The sequence below is a fragment of the Schistocerca nitens genome, chromosome 5, assembly GCF_023898315.1.
Source record: "Schistocerca nitens isolate TAMUIC-IGC-003100 chromosome 5, iqSchNite1.1, whole genome shotgun sequence".
In the NCBI taxonomy this organism is placed as follows: Eukaryota; Metazoa; Arthropoda; class Insecta; order Orthoptera; family Acrididae; genus Schistocerca; species Schistocerca nitens.
Window position 1 is genome coordinate 411,864,626 of NC_064618.1, and position 18,632 is coordinate 411,883,257.

At 44.1% G+C, this 18,632-nt stretch overlaps 1 protein-coding gene across 1 annotated transcript in view; it reads left to right on the plus strand.

Annotated features, from left to right (window-relative positions):
* The window catches only part of LOC126260500 (facilitated trehalose transporter Tret1-like), a 504,093-nt gene that overhangs the window by 470,648 nt on the left and 14,813 nt on the right, over window positions 1-18,632 (plus strand). The window contains exon 9 of the mRNA XM_049957830.1: window positions 14,475-14,739. Within this exon, the coding sequence (XP_049813787.1) occupies window positions 14,475-14,739 (265 nt within the window). The remainder of the gene's footprint in view (window positions 1-14,474; window positions 14,740-18,632) is intronic.

The following is an 18,632-nucleotide window of genomic DNA, read 5'->3' on the forward strand; positions in this document are numbered from 1 at the left end:
AATGATAATGAACTCTGAACCAACAAATCCGCAACTGCACTGTGGCATCCTGTGTTGGGTAATTTGTTACGTTTGGAGACGCTGCTACGTGCTGGGTTTCAGTGCATACAGATAAAACTGCAGTCAAGTAACGTGGAAGTAATAACACGTTTATTCGGGATACAGCTACAGGAAGAAATAAGGCTATCTATCAAGCATCATGTAGCGTTTAAGTGGGCCACAGGAAGACATAGCATATAGCAGGTAATTACTTACAGAGTTGCTAGAGGAGGTACCACCAGGCTGGTTTTCTGCTGAGGGTGTTTGATGGAGACCTAACAGTGAGGTGCAGTGCGAGACCTAGGTCTGCGACTCGGTCCGCCAAGGGCTGTTCGGGAGTTATACCGACTGAGGAACCGCAGAGCAGTTGGCACAATTGCCCAGCCTCACTACTCCCGACGATGACTGGCCCTGGGAGACAATGCGCCAGCCTAACAAAGAGCCGCTTGAGTGCGAGGTCGCTAGTTCATTCTTGTAAGGCTCATTTGAACTGTTGGGTCAGCAGTTACGAGAGGAAAAATATTAGATACTAATGACTCACCGTGTGCATCAAGCGGGGGCCACAGAAAGTGAGTGTCCGGTAGGTGCAGAGATCAACCTTCTATGAGATGCATGTATTACACTTCACAAAATAGACATCGTCGACATTCAAGAAATGTTCAAAACAAACCATTAACTTACACCATGAACATTGAATGAAAAATGCTGCGCCACAGTGATCACAAAGGTTCGCACCACCAACATCGAAAGCGAACTCCTCGGGAATTGCAAACCGTCCGAGACGTTTAGCTAGGTACCCACTCTTAGGGAATGCATATTGGATCATATTGGTGTAACGGAGTGATGAGAAATGATGGAATGTGATGGCAAGCAACCGAACGCGTTGAGCTTATCGTGAAACTAACTATTACTTAAGGCACAGCTGCAGATAGTGTGAAAAAACAAACATCCAGAGGTTGACTTTGTCCATTGGTTCCAGGTGGCACGAATAGTTATGTCACACACTTTTCAGGAGAGTTATTTGCCCTAAAGGGGTATTATTTTTATACGTAGGCAATCAAGCAAAATAATTATTTTGAGCAGCTATTGGCCAAAAGCAGTGCTCATACCATAGTTGCTTGCTGTGACGTAAATATTCCCTACTGCACTTGCAAGGTCAGTCACAGAGGAAGAATCGTAAACAACACCTCAAACTTCTCGCAGCACAATAAATAACTTTCCAGCCAGTTTATCACCCAGATTGTGTATGAATACGTAATGGCATTGAGTTAGTTGATCTTCATACAACTCTCTTGGTTTCTCTAACTCCCAGGGTTCCTTACGTACGCATTTCCTCTTCAAACCCCGATTGGTCAGAACTGAAAACAAATCCCTTACTGACCCATAGGATAAGTTAATTTCATCTACAAATTTTCGGGCAGATTCCTCAGTTTGCTGTGCATCGTCCAACTGACGCTTTGTTTTAAATTTCATTATTGTACTTCTTCCAATTCTGTAACACTGTTATGCAACCATCTACTGTTTCCCTTGAAATCACTGTAATCTATGCCACGCGCAATTTGATGTGCATAACGTAGTAGGTCACTATCATGCATATCCTATAAACTCTACAGATTATCCTTGAAACCAGCAAACAACAGTTTTTGCAACAAGTGGGCCTTGCCCACCCTTGAATACCCGTAGTTTTTCTTACTCACTACACGGTCATACTGCTGCGGACGTATTCGAAATCTGTTCATAATTGTTTTGTTACTACACCTCGGAGTATCTTCCATGTACGTAATTATGTTTATTACCCGCTCCTTGGACAACGATTGTCCTTTACTACATTTCACTGGGGACGGCAATTGTGGCGCCCCTTGTCCGACAAGGATGATGAAATACAGGCTTGGCACCTGTTTCAATATCACTTTCACTCGTTAAGTACGCATCATCATCATCGCCCTCGTCAAGTACATTGTCCGCCCGGTCGAGCGTATATGACACCACACATTCCACTGACTCATCTTGCAGAAATTCTAATATTTAACCTGCAACTGTTTTAGATTTAATGCAATGTTTGCTTTGTTTGTTGCAACTTTTTTAGATTTAATGCAAAGTTTGCGTTGTTTATCGTTGCCATAGCTCTGTTATGTATCAACACCACTAGCACTGTAGCACTGTTGTGAGTTACTCGTCGACTAAGCAGTTCAACCATGCTCCGTAGCCTCGTGCTGTGATCACCATTTGATACCTCCTGTAGCTGTATCCCGAATAAACGTGTTATTACTTCCACGTTACTTGACTGCAGTTTTATCTGTATGCACTGAAACCCAGCACGTAGCAGCGTCTCCAAACGTAACAAATTACCCAACACAGGATGCCACAGTGCAGTTGCGGATTTGTTGGTTCAGAGTTCATTATCATTTTTTGACCTATCAACATGCTAATAATAAGAAACAATGATCCATTCGGAAGCACAATATTCGGCCACGGAGAATACAAGAGCAAGTAATGAGACACGGAGTTTTTCAGCAGGGAAACACTTACTATTACATTTGGCAGTTTATTATTTAGATGGAACGCCGAGATCTCTGTTTTAGGTAGACTAGTTTTAAGCCTCCATTTCTTATAGTACGTATGCAGTGCAGTAAAATCGTGATTGAGAACTACTGTGGCAGCAAGAGATTTGTCTCTGGTGGCCAAGGATAAAAAGTTGCTAATATACAGGGTGCCGCCTTTAGCAGCCAATATTGTGGTTGCATGGTAAACAATATGTGGGACATCCAATGCCTCGAAGAACATTGGCCTTTTGCGACCTCACACTCAAGGGATTCCTCGTAAGTGTGAAGCTACACAGTGCAGTCTATTTTCAGGCACGTGACTTGGGGAGGGAAATAGTCCCGTGCTGGCGGCCCCTTCTGTCGTCGACTGGAATCTCACCACACGGTGACAGTAATGCCTGCAATAGTGGGGTCCTGAGTTTCCGGCGATAATAAGTCACGCTGAATTGGTTGTTGCGCTGACTTACCACCCGTAACTGTTATCATCGGGCTGGATTGTAACCACCTGTGTAGGAAACGGATGACGCCTTAAGTTTAGGCCACCCAAGGGGCGACGGTGTGTGCCGTTGTAGTGCTATCGGAGCGCAAGAGAGGGTACTGTATCTCTTCTTCATTGAGCAGAAGATGGCTACTAGCAAAAGATCCTGCAGCCTCTCTCCTTTGGGAAAGAGATGGCAAAGCCATCGAGTAGTTGCTGTGGAGCCTGTACCCCCTCCTTCCTACGGGGAGAGACGACGGTGCCCGACAAATGCAGGAAGAAGCAGGATTAATGTGTGTCCACAACTTGAACGGTGCCTCCCCCACGTGAGGTAAATATCCAAATCCATCCGTGGAACCATTGGTGACCGCAGCCCAGACCCTGGAACTGGTATCTGAGGTTGAGAGGCGTCGCCACGCAGACATTGTGGACGACCTTGGCGCGAACAGCAGAGTGGACGAGAGTGGGCGCAACTGAAAACCCCCTGCCGCCGGAGGTTCGAATCCTCCCTCGGGCATGGATGTGTGTGTTGTCCGTAGCGTTAAGTTAGTTTAAGTAGTGTGTAAGTCTAGGGACCGATGACCTCAGCAGTTTGGTCCCTTTGAAGTTCACACACATTTGAACATTTCTCTTCGAACTGAAAACCAAACAGACTAAGGTTAGGACGTCACAGAAGGACCGATGGCATAGCGGGACCTGGAAGGAATGCAGTAAGGAAAAGGGTGGAGATCAGAGGCGGGCGGGAATGCAAAACCGCAGGAGTAGCCGACATAGAGAGAGAACACGGCAGGAAAAGTGTGAACCTCCGGAAAAGTGGTCTACTGAGAACCCGCGTCCAGAGCGTGCGTAGGAGCATGGAAAAGGAGATAAGCGCAGTGCCGGTAGAAGTTGCCTGTAGAGTGTTCATTGCCAATACATGCTTGAAAGAGCAGAAAGAAAAAGGGTGGAGAGTCAGAAGTGGTCGATTAAACACTCATCGCTGTGGCGTTCGTAAGGGTACAGAGAAGGACGAAAGAGGTCTCGGGTAAGGAATGAGGACTGGGCGGTCCGATGGGCCGAGAAGGCAGGTAAAAGAGGTTGGCGTGCCGGAAGATTCCACTCAGTGCGGAGCTGTTGTAGGAAGCAGAGCCTTGTAGGTGGTTGATAGAGTCGTGAAGACCAGATAACCTTGGAAGCCGGATGACCCTCGAGGCCGGATGACCGAGGAGGTGTGCCACTTTTGGACGGGCCTGTAATGGCTACAGCCTGCAGAGGCAACAGGAAGCAGCATCAGGCACGGCAAGAGGAGCGCAGAACGAGAGTCAAGCAGAGAGAGAAAATGGCGGTCGAGCAGACCTAGATGGCAGCTAAAACCTTCACTGAGCAGGCCGAGGGAGAAAATGTTGTATCTCATCGCCGAATCTGGTACGAGGCGACACAGTGAAAAATGGCACTGGAGCCAGAGGAAATGTGTGATCCAGTTGCCGTTTCCTATATCCGAAGCAGTATCTCCCACAAGCATAGGTAAAAACCATTCAACAGCCTAAATCGCATAAAATATTGCTTTATTTAAGACGACCGGTTTAGACAGACTTTGCTGTTATTTTCAGTTCTTAAAAATCTTTTTATTTTGAAACGTGTTCATTTTAAATTGAACTTCATGCCAAGTTGTCAAGTGGATGAAAATCAGCACATTATAAAAGATTTGTCATAACTTACGCATTTATAAACATAAAACATCTCGCGTAAAAAGCCAAGTCCATATATACAAGGTTTTTCGTAAGAGCATGCAAAAATTTTGCAGGACATAGAGTATGCTCCACTGAACAATTTGAGGTAGGAAACCTGGGGTCGGATTACCCAGCTTAAGGAAATAAAGGGAATAAAATCCCATTACTGCGTACTTTTTTTTATTTACATTAGTTCAGGTAACTGCAAATGCCGTCACTAACACGATGAACGTACCATTTGTACTGTATTTTACTAAGTGTGCTGAAACCGACGGCCAACAACTTCAATGCAAGCATGATATCGGCCAAAAAGATTCTGACGCACCCTGACAAATAGCCTTGGTGTGTTTCGAATCACATCACAGGCAACTACAATTTCGGCAACTAATTCCATCTCCGTGTCCACTGGGGTCTCATACTCAACTGACTTTAGATATCCCCTTAGGAAATAATCAAGGGAATCCACGTCAAGTGACCTCGCAGGCCATGGAATAGGACCTCCTCTTCCAAACCAGCGACCAGGAAATACAGCATTGAGATGGTTGCTAATATTCTCACTGAAGTGAGGCAATGCACTGTAATGTTTTGACCACATCCTCTCACGAACATTCAATGGTACGTTCTCCAACAATTCATGTACAACTCTCTGCACGAACGTCAAGTATAGGTGGCCATTCAGCCTGGTCCTCCTTGTTTCCTTGAAGAAAATAAGGAATGTATATGTAAATAAACAGTACACTACGTGTAAACTTGTGCGCACGTTAGTTGTAAGTAAGCTGAAAAACAGGAATGCTAGACAAAGCGGTAGACAAATTTATACATCCATATCTCCTTAAGCTGGCTTCTAAGACCCCACGTTCCCTACCTCAAATTGTTCAGTGGAGCATTCTCTATGTACTGTTACATTTTTGCACGCTCTTACAAAAATATCCTGTTACTGCTCACAGATGTTTGTGACATCACAAAAACACAGTACACAGTAGCACATCTGTTTACGTAAGTTGGACATATTCTGAACGGTCTTAAATAAAGAAATATTTTATGCGATCTTGGCTGTAGAATGAAGGTAAACAGATCGCTCCTTCAGTACTCTCAAAATAAGAAAACTCAGTGCAAGAAGAGGACCTACCACGGCTGGAACGTGCTCAGGCAACAGGAAACAGCCCCAGGCCGTGGGAGAGGCAGTGGTTGTCGGAAACGGTGCCACCCTCGAGAAGAGGACCTGACGTGGCTGCAACGTGCGGATGCGTCAAGAAGCAGCATCAGGCGGCTAGAGGGGACAGCGGCCAGGTGGCAGGTGAAACTGGGAAAGCTGTGATCGCCGCCCATTCAGGTATTGGGACGAGAATGGGAGAAGGAAAATTTACTGCTTCTGGCGCCAACGATTAAAATGGACACAGCAACGTGGAAACTGCATTAGCAAATAACAGAAAAGACGTTGCTAAGAATAGTTTCATCCTCGTTGTGACACATCTGCTCACGCGGAATTACTAAAGTTTGTTTTTAAGTAGAAATTGAATTTATCACAGAAAAGGAAACTGTTAAAATTAACTGGAGCAGATGGCCATTGTTGATGGGAGATTCATTTTTGTTAGTGTCCACACTGACTTCTAGAAAAATGCTGTGAAATTTAGAGATAGTTACGTCTTTTAAACCACCATCAATTTTGCGTGGCTGGTATCTGTTATTTACATACGAAAGGGAATCGTTAGCTTATAGACTGTGCCCAGGTCATTTAAGGTTCCGCGCTTGCATTCAAGTTTGCAAAACGTTTCGTGATGATCAGCAGTTAATATCAGGGACGCAGTAGTAAGTTGTAAATGAATGAATGGCAGAATACTAATTGCAATTGGCCATTGCGTCTCCAAGCCACGATCTGTTAAGCTCGTGTTGGTCGTTGGTTGTAACAATAAAATATTTCATGTATCTTATATCTATTAGCAGAACTGTCAAAATGAGAACTCATGAGACGTAACTACTTTACATTAATTTAATTGCAAATGGTTCTAAAGCTAATACAGGACACTTAATAAGATTTCTCTACACAAAAGAAGGATTCAATAATCATACGCAAGGAACGCAACTATAGCGCTTCCTATCAGTCTAAAGGCTAACAGACAAGACAAAGAGATCCTACCAGGTACGCTCCTCACTTACTTTCTAAAACAACAAAAACGTGTAATAATCCATCGCAGTCAGCCACAAGCTGTCTCCCGCTATATCTTTAAAAAAAATTATTTACGAAGTAATAATTACATTTCACAAAATTAATTGACATAAATTATTTAGATTTGAAGTTATGTCATAGATAAGAACACGTTTTTGTGCTTTCCGTGGTTCTTGAGACGTTAAATTTACAAAAAATTACTTGAATCTGTCCATGTAATGCTTCAGTTGCCAATACGTGATGGCGGGCGAAGCTGTAAAGGCGTTCGAAGCTTTACCCTCATCATCAACGAGGGAGCAACAGGAAGCAGCATCAGGCAGAGATGGAGGGGGCAGCGTCCGGATGGTGGACAAGACGAGAATGCGATATTGTAGTGCCGGCGTTGTAGTGATGACGATGCACGACGGCGACCACGGCCGTTACTAAACACGTCAGATGAATTCGCAATGACTACCATCAGATGTAGAATGAAATGACGACAATAAAAATTTGTGCCGGACCGGGACTCGAACCCGGATTTCCCGCTTATAGCGAGTGGCCGCCTTACCATTTGGTTATCCGTCCATGACTCACGGTCAGACCCGAACTTCCACATGTCGTCTACCATGGGTCTACGAAAGTTTGGAAGATAGGAGACGAGGTACTGGCAGAAGCAAAGCTGTGAGGACGGGGCGTGAGTCATGCTTGGGTAACTCAAACATATTAGGGAGTATTATCTTGAACTAAGCTATCTCAGCAAAAAGCTTTTTAACTCCAAAAACCTTACAGTAAAGGTGATTTTAACTGAAAGACGGAAACATGAAAGGAAAAATAATATAGAAACTAAATATGCTGGAATAGCATGGAATGTGATCTGGAAAAACATCAGTAGTGATGTTCTTTCGTCTGACGTGAGAACAGCGTGGAACAAGGTAGTCAATAACATCATCAGCATTAATGAGCGTCTCTTTGTCATCGGTTTAAGTGCCACTAACCTCTGCAGCAAATGCAACCTCGTTGATAGTGTGCCTCATCGTTACACATGTGGAGATCGGAGTATCAACTTGAGGTGGACCAGGCAGAGAATTGCTCAAATAACAAGAACTTCAGCAAACAATGTACCGACTAATATTTTCTTCAGACCAGAAGAAAGTTACTACCTTAAGGCAAAAAATAACGCAGTGATTTGGTTAATGGGTAAATACACAAGTTAAATTTTTAACCATATTAGAAGCGATGAACATATTCATTCAATACAAGATATATATGGAAAATGAATTCGAGAAAACACTTAAATATCGGAATCACAATAATAAATATGGCAACATGCTCCGAATTGTCTTCAACAGAATGGATGTAGGTTAGGAACATGTGGAATTCTCATAGAGAGGGGGAGGATTGGGTCACGTTTCCGACCCTAACGTCACCTGAAAGTCACACATGAAAAATACATCAGTAGTACAGCAGATACAAGAATATGAAAGCAAACATCTGGCGTTTGTTATAAAGGAAGATCTTGAACTCCCTAAGGATGCATTTAGACGGCTGGAACTAACAAAAAATAACAAGGCAGTAAAGGACTTTGCGATGTCGCTGTTCGGGACTGCTCTATTGTCCATGAAATTTACCCTTGAAGCAACACACATCAAGTATTTACTGAATGATTAATTTGGGCCTGGGAAATGATGATAAGAAATCTCAGGCTGCAGAAGAAGAAAATGTGCATGCTGAACTGCCGCCAGTTGAAGGTGACAGTGAGAATGCTAAATGTGTGCTACTACTAAAGACTGAATATCATTCCTCATTCTATGAATGCTGTAATTTATGACTGCAATTATCTGTCACCTTATTTATGTCATTTCACTGTAACCTAGCCATTATTGCTACTGTTTTTGTGGAATTAAAAAAAAAAGACGGTAGAGCACTTGCTTGCGAAAGGCAAAGGTCCCGAGTTCGAGTCTCGGCCCGGTACACAGTCTTAACCTGCCACGAAGTTTCATACCAGCGCACACTCCGCTGCAGAGTGAAAATTTCATTCTCCATACGTCTACGATCTGTACGTATCTCCACTATGTGTATTCCCCTACAGATCAGACGTTGTGTTTCAAAGTCGCATGCCCGGTATTGGCAGGTAAATACGATATTGGAGTACCGGTGTTATACTGATGACAATGCACTGCGGCGACCACAGCCGTTACTAAACACACCAGATGAATTCGCAATTTCGAATAATGACTGCCATCAGCTGTAGTATGGAATGACGACCATGAAAATTTGTGCAGGGCGGGGACTCAACGACATATGGAAGTTTGGGTCTCATAGAACAGCAGTCCCGCAGATTGGAAGTAATGGCATTTCTATTCGAAATACAAGTACAGGAAGAAATAACACTATCAAATTGTGTCATGTAGATGGGTTACAGTAACCACCCAGCGACTTACGAGGGGCGATGTCACCAGGCTGGTAGCTTTGTTGAGGGCAGCGTGGCGTCGCCGAGAGAAGGTTTCGTCAGATCGGTGGAGGTCGGTGCTGGTTGGGAGATATTCCGAATGACAAATGGCGGAGCGGAGCAATGCCCAGCGTAACTCCCAATGGCAACTGGCCCTTGGAGATCATGCGCCACCCTAAGAACTGTTGAGGTAGAGGTACACATCACGAACTATTTTCAGGCACGTGACTTGCGGAGGGAAATAATTCGGTGCCGGCTGCGCCCCCTGTCTGCGACTGGAATGCCGCCAAATGGCAAGAGTAGCGCCAGCAGTGATCGCGCCCTGAGTTTTGTGCGACAAGAAATCACATATTTTTTGTTGCTGTGTTGCCTTGCTATCGAGCCAGATCTGTTATCGTCGAGCTGACTTGCAGACGCTTGTGCAATAAGCGGACAACGCCTGAAGCTTAGACCACCCGTGGGACATGCGTGCGTGTGCTGTTGTAGTCCGGTCGCAGTGTAGGTGCGGATCTACAGATGTGTAAAAGAGGCTCTCCTATATGAATGTAGAGAGATTGTTGAAAACGTAGGCCTGCAAGTCCATGAAGGACGCCCAAAACCACCGGCAGATTAATGGACGTGTGACTGAAATAAAGAAACAAACGAAATGCTAGAACAGTGGTTCCAGAACTACAACCTCAACATTACGGGAACTGAATTAAACCGAAGACAGTGAACTGCATTGGAGTGGGTGTGCACAGGGCAAGGCAAATGCGCAGATTCATTACACAACTGGGGAAAAACATCTCCGGACTGTGACTGCTGTGCATCGAGATAGACTATCCAGCACTTAAGCAGCCAATGACTTTTGTGTTCTTATAAAGGAAACTGGACTGACTTCATGGGGGCATCTGCATCACCGCTAGAATGGGTTGAACATCTTCACATTGATATATAATCTCTATATATGTGTATACATTCTTTGCGGAATTTGTTAATTCATTACTGCTGTTGTGTAATTTCTCCCTCTTAAGTCTCTGTCCCTATTTACATGTAAATAGCAAAAACACGTTAGGTTTATCAAAGAAATACTAATACGTATGTAAACGTTATGCTTGAGAGTGTGAATCACAAATAAGTTCACTGGACAAAATAGCAACGTCCCCCTAACCCTGTGACTACCAGTTTTATAGTTTTATTTCAAAAACATTAATGTATGGTTATTTTAGTGAATGTCTTAGTCAGAAGTTTCGGGGTGCACTCAGCGTCGTGGTGCTAGTTGAGGACCTACTCGAGTGAATAGTAGCGGCTCCGGTCAAAGAAAACCATCATAACGACCCGAAGAGCGGTGTGCTGACCACACGACCGTCCTCTCCGCATCCTCAGCTGAGGACGACACGGCGGTCGGATGGTCCCGATAAGCCACTTGAGGCCTGAAGACGGAGTGCTTTAGTCAGAAGTAACAATATGAAAAGAATGTGTCCCGCCGTTTTGTTTTTCAAGCGGGTTGGGGGCGGGGTGGGGGAGGGGGAATGTAGTAGGACATACAGCATTATTTAGAAGTTCTTCCACGGTTTCAGAACACGACTGCGCAAAAACTTCAAGACGTACTAAAAAGAGACACACATCAGTGAACAAATCATCTCTCCAAGTCTGTAACTCACACTACAGGTGCACCATATGGGCTTCGTTCGTGATGTGGCAAGCGTTAATTCGTAGGTGCAAGTCGTTGACACGATTTGTACAGGAAGGCGCGAAGGCAGCCAGCTTTGTGAATCTGGCAATTGTGTTGCCTGTCTGCAGATGCAAACTAATTCCGTATGACAACACGGAAACGACGCTCAACAATGAAACTTGCGGAAAGCACAACCTGTAATTATTAGAACTCTGTTAACCATTAGTAGGCGCCGGCCGAAGTGGCCGTGCGGTTAAAGGCGCTGCAGTCTGGAACCGCAAGACCGCTACGGTCGCAGGTTCGAATCCTGCCTCGGGCATGGATGTTTGTGATGTCCTTAGGTTAGTCAGGTTTAACTAGTTCTAAGTTCTAGGGGACTAATGACCTCAGCAGTTGAGTCCCATAGTGCTCAGAGCCATTTGAACCATTAGTAGGCTTCCCGATATCAGTGGGAACTGACACTCATGAGTAACATGCAACGGTGCGGTATAGGCGCTGCAGTCTGGAACCGCGAGACCGCTACGCTCGCAGGTTCGAATCCTGCCTCGGGCATGGATGTGTGTGATGTCCTTAGGTTAGTTAGGTTTAAGTAGTTCTAAGTTCTAGGGGACAGATGACCTCAGAAGTTAATTCCCATAGTGCTCAGAGCCATTTGAACCATTTGGCCAGCGAATTGCAATTAGTTCTCTGATAACCTATTGTGGGACACAGACGTCCCAATAGTATTCAGCGAGTTAAAGAAACCCCTGGTCGATATGGAGCACTATACATGACATACAATTGATAGCAGCAGGTTATTTGGCCCTCTACCGCTAACATAAATCATGTTCGTGACGTGGTCCGTATATGCCAGTTGGTTGTGTGGAATCGGCCCAGTAAGATAGATCAATGTAGAGACGTGACGGAATGGCAGAAAGAAGCTATCGTGTTTGGAGGTTTCCACTTCCACACCATGAGTGGTGTTCCTATTTGATGCCGTATCAAAGCAGGTTTTACAACATTTCTATAGAGAATGGTGTACGGAAAAGTTTCGTGGAAGATTTACCTCCAGCTAAAACATCCGCTCGCAAAGAACGGTAGTCGAATGGCGTGTCGACAGCACGATCATTAGAGAGGGAGCGCAAGCTGTCATTACGAAAGGCTGGGGAAAGACTTCTTAAAGGAACCATGCCAGCATTTACATGGAGCTAATTAGGTAAATCACGGGAAACCTAACTCTGGCTGACCGAACGGAAATTTGAACCATCGTCCTCCTGAATGTGATTCCAGTGTGTTGACCGCTTCCGCACCGCGCTCGCCAATAAAAGCCTTCGTTGTACATTTGGGATATTCATTTCAACATCCTCGATGACCAGGTGTTGTTCTTTTCTCTATATCTCCATGATGAATATGCTATGGCAAGTCTCCTCTTGAAAGATGACAACAACGAAGCTCACAAGACAGCACGCATACGTTCGTGGTTTAACGCATACTCAGGCACTCTATTGCAACTCTACTATCACCATAAATCACTCGATATTAGTCCCGCAGAAACATCTAGGACTATTTGTAACAGCGTAACATTCAATATCCCTGCAATTTTGTAGGACTCCAGGATCGATCAGTGGGTGGCTTCATTTGGGTATGGCAGACCCATTTCCTTGCCGACTCCTTCCTTCGCCGAATTGATGTTACGATCAAGGCTTGATGTCTCCTGGCGGTGACAAATTTTTTCTCCAGTACGCTTATGTTCCATTGGTACAACCAAAAAATTTTGCGAAAACAACAACGTAAATTAGCAGTTTCTAGCGAAATCGGCGATTTTTGTGAGATGTCGCAAAATTAGTAGTATTGCCATATAAAAATGTTATAGATCTCAGAACCGCAAAGAACTAATATTCATACTGATGTTTATTCAATGTGGAAACTGCACTTTCACTTCTAATTTCCTCGAGGCTAAGATTCGTGTATGAGATTAAAATGGCAACTCGTCTCCCGCGTAAGAACCTTTGACGTGACGTCGGAAATACCACAGAATATGAAACAAATACCAAATTTGGCAAAAACTACGATATTTGTCAAAACATTACACAGGACTTGACAAGAAACCAAAAATTTGACCGAAGAAGCACCAATTTAGGGAAAAATAACAAGGAATTTGGAAAAAATAAAGCAAAATTTGGTAATAATAACGCCGAATTTGTGACACCAAATTCGGAAAAAATGCACTGAATTTGGCAAAACATAACACCAAATTTGGCAAAAAACAACACAGAGTTTGGCAGAAAACCACGAAATTTTACCAAAATTGGCATGACACGTAACCGACTGTGACAAAAATTAGTCCGAATTTGGCCAACAATAATACCGACTTAGGAAGAAATTACACTGAATTTGGCAAAAATTAACGGAATTTGGCAAAAAATGATAATTTGTGAAAAAGGAACACCAAATTTGCCAAACAGTAACACCAAATTTGGAGAAAATCACACCAAAAGTGGCAAAAATCACACGGAATTTATCAATAGCACCGAATTTTCCATAAAAATAACACGGAGTCCGCGAAAAAAATAACACCAAACTTGGCTGAAAATACATCCCATTTGGCCAAAACCACGAAATTTGTCCCAAAAATACCAAATTTGGCAGTAATTAAAGATTTTGGCAAAAAAGGTAACGAATGTGGCAAAAAATAACATCGTATTTGAAACTTCCTGGCAGATTAAAACTGTGTGCCGGACTGAAACTCGAACTCAGCGCCTTTGCCTTCCGCGGGCAGTTGCTGTACCAGCTGAGCTACCCAAGCACGACGCACGACCCGTCGTCACAGCTTCAATTACGACAGGAGCTCTCCTGCAAACCTTGCAGAACTAGCATTCCTGGAAACATCCCAAAGGCTGTGGCTAAGCCATGTCTCCGCAATATTCTTTCTTCCAGGAGTGCTAGTTCGGCATGGTTTGCAGGAGAGCTCCTGTCGTAATTGAAGCTGTGACGACGGGTCGTGAGTCGTGCTTGAGTAGCTCAAATGGTAGAGCACTTGCCTGCGAAAGGCAAAGGTCCCAAGTTCGAGTCTCGGTCCCGCACATAGTTTTAATCTGTCAGGAAGTTTCATATCAGCGCACACCCGGCTGCAGAGTGAAAATCTCATTCTGGTAACATCGAATTTGTCAAAAATTACTCTGAATTAGGCAAAAAACATAATGAATTTGGCAAAAAGCATCTAATTTTGAAAAAATAGCAACGGATTTGGTAAAAAAACATCGAATGGGCCAAAAAACATCGAATTTGGCCGGAAAAACACCTTATTTGGTGAGAAGTAATACCGAATTCGGCAAAATAATGAAATCGAATTTGGCAAAAAGTAGCACCGAATTTGACCATAAAATGTAACGACCTTTATCTATCCCTGCCCACTGGTAAGTAAAGGTGTGAGTAATGGCCACGAGTGAGGAGAGAGAGGGCGTGGGTGTGTTGCAGCCGTACCTGCTGGTGAGCGCGTCGTTCGCGATCGGCCACTTCTGCGGCATGACGACGGTGCAGACGTACGCGGTGGTGGTGTTCTCGCAGCTGGGCGCGCCGGCCGGCCGCTACACGGCGACGCTGCTGCTGGGCGTGGCGCAGCTGCTGGGAGCCCTCACCGGCGTCTGCAGCGTGCACCGCTTCGGCAAGCGGCCGCTCGCGCTCCTCTCCGCCGCCGGCAACGGCGCCTGCTTCGTCGTCGTCGCCATCCTCGCCGCCCACAGTGAGTAGCTACCTGATTTCACGTGGCTGCCACAGGATGTGTGGTCCATCGAGGACAGTGGGACAGCAGCCGAACGTAAAGTACATGAATGACGATAATTGAAACGAACAGCTGTATTGTAATCCAAAGCCGTTTTTTCAAAACACGCTACTTGTTTCGACGTGAAAGAGCGTCGTCTTCAGGCCCCAAGCGTAATCTGCCATCAACGTACGAAGCGCAACGACAAAGGCCAACGGAGCCTTCAAAGGGAAACAGTGCAACTTATTAAGCATGTTACGCCAGCATGTACAACCAACAACTATATGCTGGCGTTAATAAGTTGCACTGTTTCCATTTGAAGGCTTCGTTTGGTCCTTGTCATTATGGTTCGTGGGTTGCTGACAAATTACGCATGGAGCCTGAAAATGAGGCTTTTTCGCATCGAAACTGGTGCCATATTTTGAATAAATGGCATTGGATTACAATACAGCAGTTGGTTTCAGTTATCATTGTTAAAGTAGAATGTATGGCCGTCAGGGGATGCTCATAAGAAAAACATTGGTATTTGAGAGCTAAAGCCGGCCGGCGTGGCCGTGCGGTTCTAGGTGCTTCAGTCTGGAACCGCGTGACCGCTACGGTCGCAGGGTCGAATCCTGCCTGGGGCATGGATGTGTGTGATGTCCCTAGGTTAGTTAGGTTCAATTAGTTCTAAGTTCTAGGGGACTGATGACCTCAGAGCCATTTGAACCATTTTTTTAAGAGCTAAAAACACCGTATATTCTGAAATCACGGGTTATCATGGCCGATGCGTGATGCACCGGTGATAGAGGCCGATGGACCAGAGTCCGAAAATCGCTAGCTAGGGGGAGAGAGGATAGCACTTTACATCTTCAATCATCTGTTGCATGTGTTCCAATCTCTCTCTCCCCCTACAGTATTTTCCCCACTACAACTACCTCAGGTGCCATGGAAGGTTTTCCCTTATGTCCCAACTCCCTATCGTGCCACACCGAGAGGTGCAGAGAGGCAGATACCTCCTCGTTCGAAGCTCTGCTCGCTTCCTCAAATCCGGCAGGTACTACCTTCTCCACTAATATCAGTAGGTGCCACAGACACCGTGCGGAAAGGCTTGGCCTGTCAACAAAAAAATGGTTCAAATGGCTCTGAGCACTATGCGACTTAACTTCTGTGGTCATCAGTCGCCTAGAACTTAGAACTAATTAAACCTAACTAACCTAAGGACATCACACACACCCATGCCCGAGGCAGGATTCGAACCTGCGACCGTAGCGGTCACGCGGTTCCAGACTGAAGCGCCTTTAACCGCACGGCCACACCGGCCGGCCACCTGTCAACACACTCAAGAAGCATTAACCGCTTTTACGCTAAAATTATGGTTGAATCTGACACGTATGCTACAGGAGAAAGTCTCTAACTACTGCCTGTTAAAAAAAAATCCGAATTATTAATAAATTATTCCCGATATCCCCTGGACTAATGGTGGCTTCCATAGCGCTGTTGTCTATGAATTTATCGACTTTTTTCTGGTGTTTTTCCTTTCAATCTTCCATCTTCTGACTGATCTGATGCGACCCGCCACGAATTCCACTCCTGTGTCAGCCTCTTTATCTCACGAGAACGCGACAAGTGCCATAACTAGATTTCCCAGCTGCTCCGGTCAATGAAGCGGAGTCAAAATAAGCGAACACGTGCCTCGGCTTATTCGTAGATACACCACCGTTTCTGAGAAAACGACTCTCAAATTTTCGACGTAATTTAGATCTTTTTAGCACGCAATGATCTCAAGCTAACTTGTGGCACAGTGGCTAGCGACACACCTTCTCACATTGTGCGTCCTATGCTGGAAACCCGAATTATTGTTTATTTTTTTCATTTATCTACCCACGTACATAGAACGTTACTACACAAATGTTTCTTATCAGCTTAGGAGTTAAAAAGCCGTTATATTAAATGTAAAATAACAACTGGGTTTCACAATAAATGTCAAACACTAATTATACAATATATGTTTCATGGTTTACAGTCTATTTAAACTCTAATATTCTTATATTTCGTTCTTATATCAACTCTTAATTCACGTATTTTAGTCTCATGTTTACTTTTCAGGAAGATTTGATACATTCCCTTGGATGATGAATCAATATACACTGTAGGAATTTCACAGAAAACAATTTCAAATATTTTTCCATTTAGTTATTGCTTTTTTTTCATTCGCATACATACAATTACTAGACGAATAAGGATAACGTTATTTCAATATACATTGGAAAACATTCGTATAGTAATCTTCTACGCGCATGGATAGATAAATGAAAAAAATAAAAATAATAAACGGCTTTCGAACACGGGGCACAAAAAAAGGGAAGTCGTGACGCTAGCCACTCGGCCACCGCTTGGTTTGAGCTGTTCACTCCCTAAAAAGCACGTAAACTGCCTTGAAAACTTTGACCGTCGTTTTCTCAGAAACGGTCGGGCATCTACAGATAAGCCGAGACTCGTGCTCACTTATTTCGACTCCTCTTTCTCTGAGCGAAGTTGCCACTGAGCGGATTATGGCACTTGCCGTGTTCTCCTCGTCTGAGTAGCACTTACATCCCACGTCCTCAATTATCTGATGGATGTATACCAGTCTCTGTCGTCCTCTACAGTTTTTGCCCTCTACAGCCCCCTCTAGTACCATGGAAGTCATTCCCTGATATCTTAACAGAAGTCCTATCATCCTGTCCCTTCTTGTTGTCAGTGTTTTTCGAACATTTCTTTTCTCGCCGAGTCTGTGGAAGATTTCCTTGTTCCTTGTCTCATTAGCCCACCTCATTTTCAACATCTTTGTAGCATCGCATCTCAGACGCTTCGATTCTCTTCTTTCCGGTTTTTCCAAAGACCATGTTTCACTACTATACAATGCTGTGCTCCGAACATGCTTTCCTAGAAATTTATTCCTCAATTTCAGACCTATGTTTGATACTACCCGACATATTTTGGCCTGTAATGCCCTCTATGTCTGTATAAGTCTGCTTCTTATATCATCCATGCTCCATTCGTCATGTGTTTTTTGCTTCCAAGGACGCAGGATTCCTTAACTATGGCTACTTCGTGACCATCAATTTTGATGTTACGTTTATCATTATTCTCATATCCGCAACTCCTCGTTATTTTCGCCTTTCTTCTGTTGGCCCTCAACCCATATTCTGTACTTATTAAACTATACATTCCAATCAAAATGTTCTGTCGGTCTTCATTTCCACTGAAGATAACAATGTCATCAGCAAATCTTGTCACTGATATCTTTTCAGTCCTAATTTTAATCCCACACTTGAACCTTTCTTTCATTTCCGTCGTTGCTTTCTCGATGTGCGGATTGGACAGTAGGGACGAAAGACTGTATCCCTGTCTTCACCCTTTTTAGTTCTTGGACTTCCAATCTTATTATCCTCTCTTGATTCTTGTATATGTTAAATATTACTCGTCTTTCACTATAGCTTATTCCTATTTTTCTCAGAATTTCGAACATCTTGAACCACTGAGCATCGCTGTATGGCTGTTAAGGTCATCAGATCCTATGAATTTCTTGAATTTTCTTAAGTCTTTGTTCCATTATCAATCGCAACGTCAGAACTGCCTTTATCTCACTTTTACCTTCCTTACCGCGAAATCTTAAAGATCCTCAATTTTCTTTTCCTTTCTTCTATATATTATTGTTATCGGATGCGTGAATTGTTAAGCTGATTGCTCGATAGTTCTCGCACTTATCTGCTCTTGTTATCTTTAGAATAGTGTGGATAAACTTTTACGGATGTCTGATGGTATATTGCCAGTCTCATAGATTTTAGACACCAACTTCAACAGCTGTTTGGTTGCCGTTTCCCCCAATTACTTTAGAAATGATATCTGTG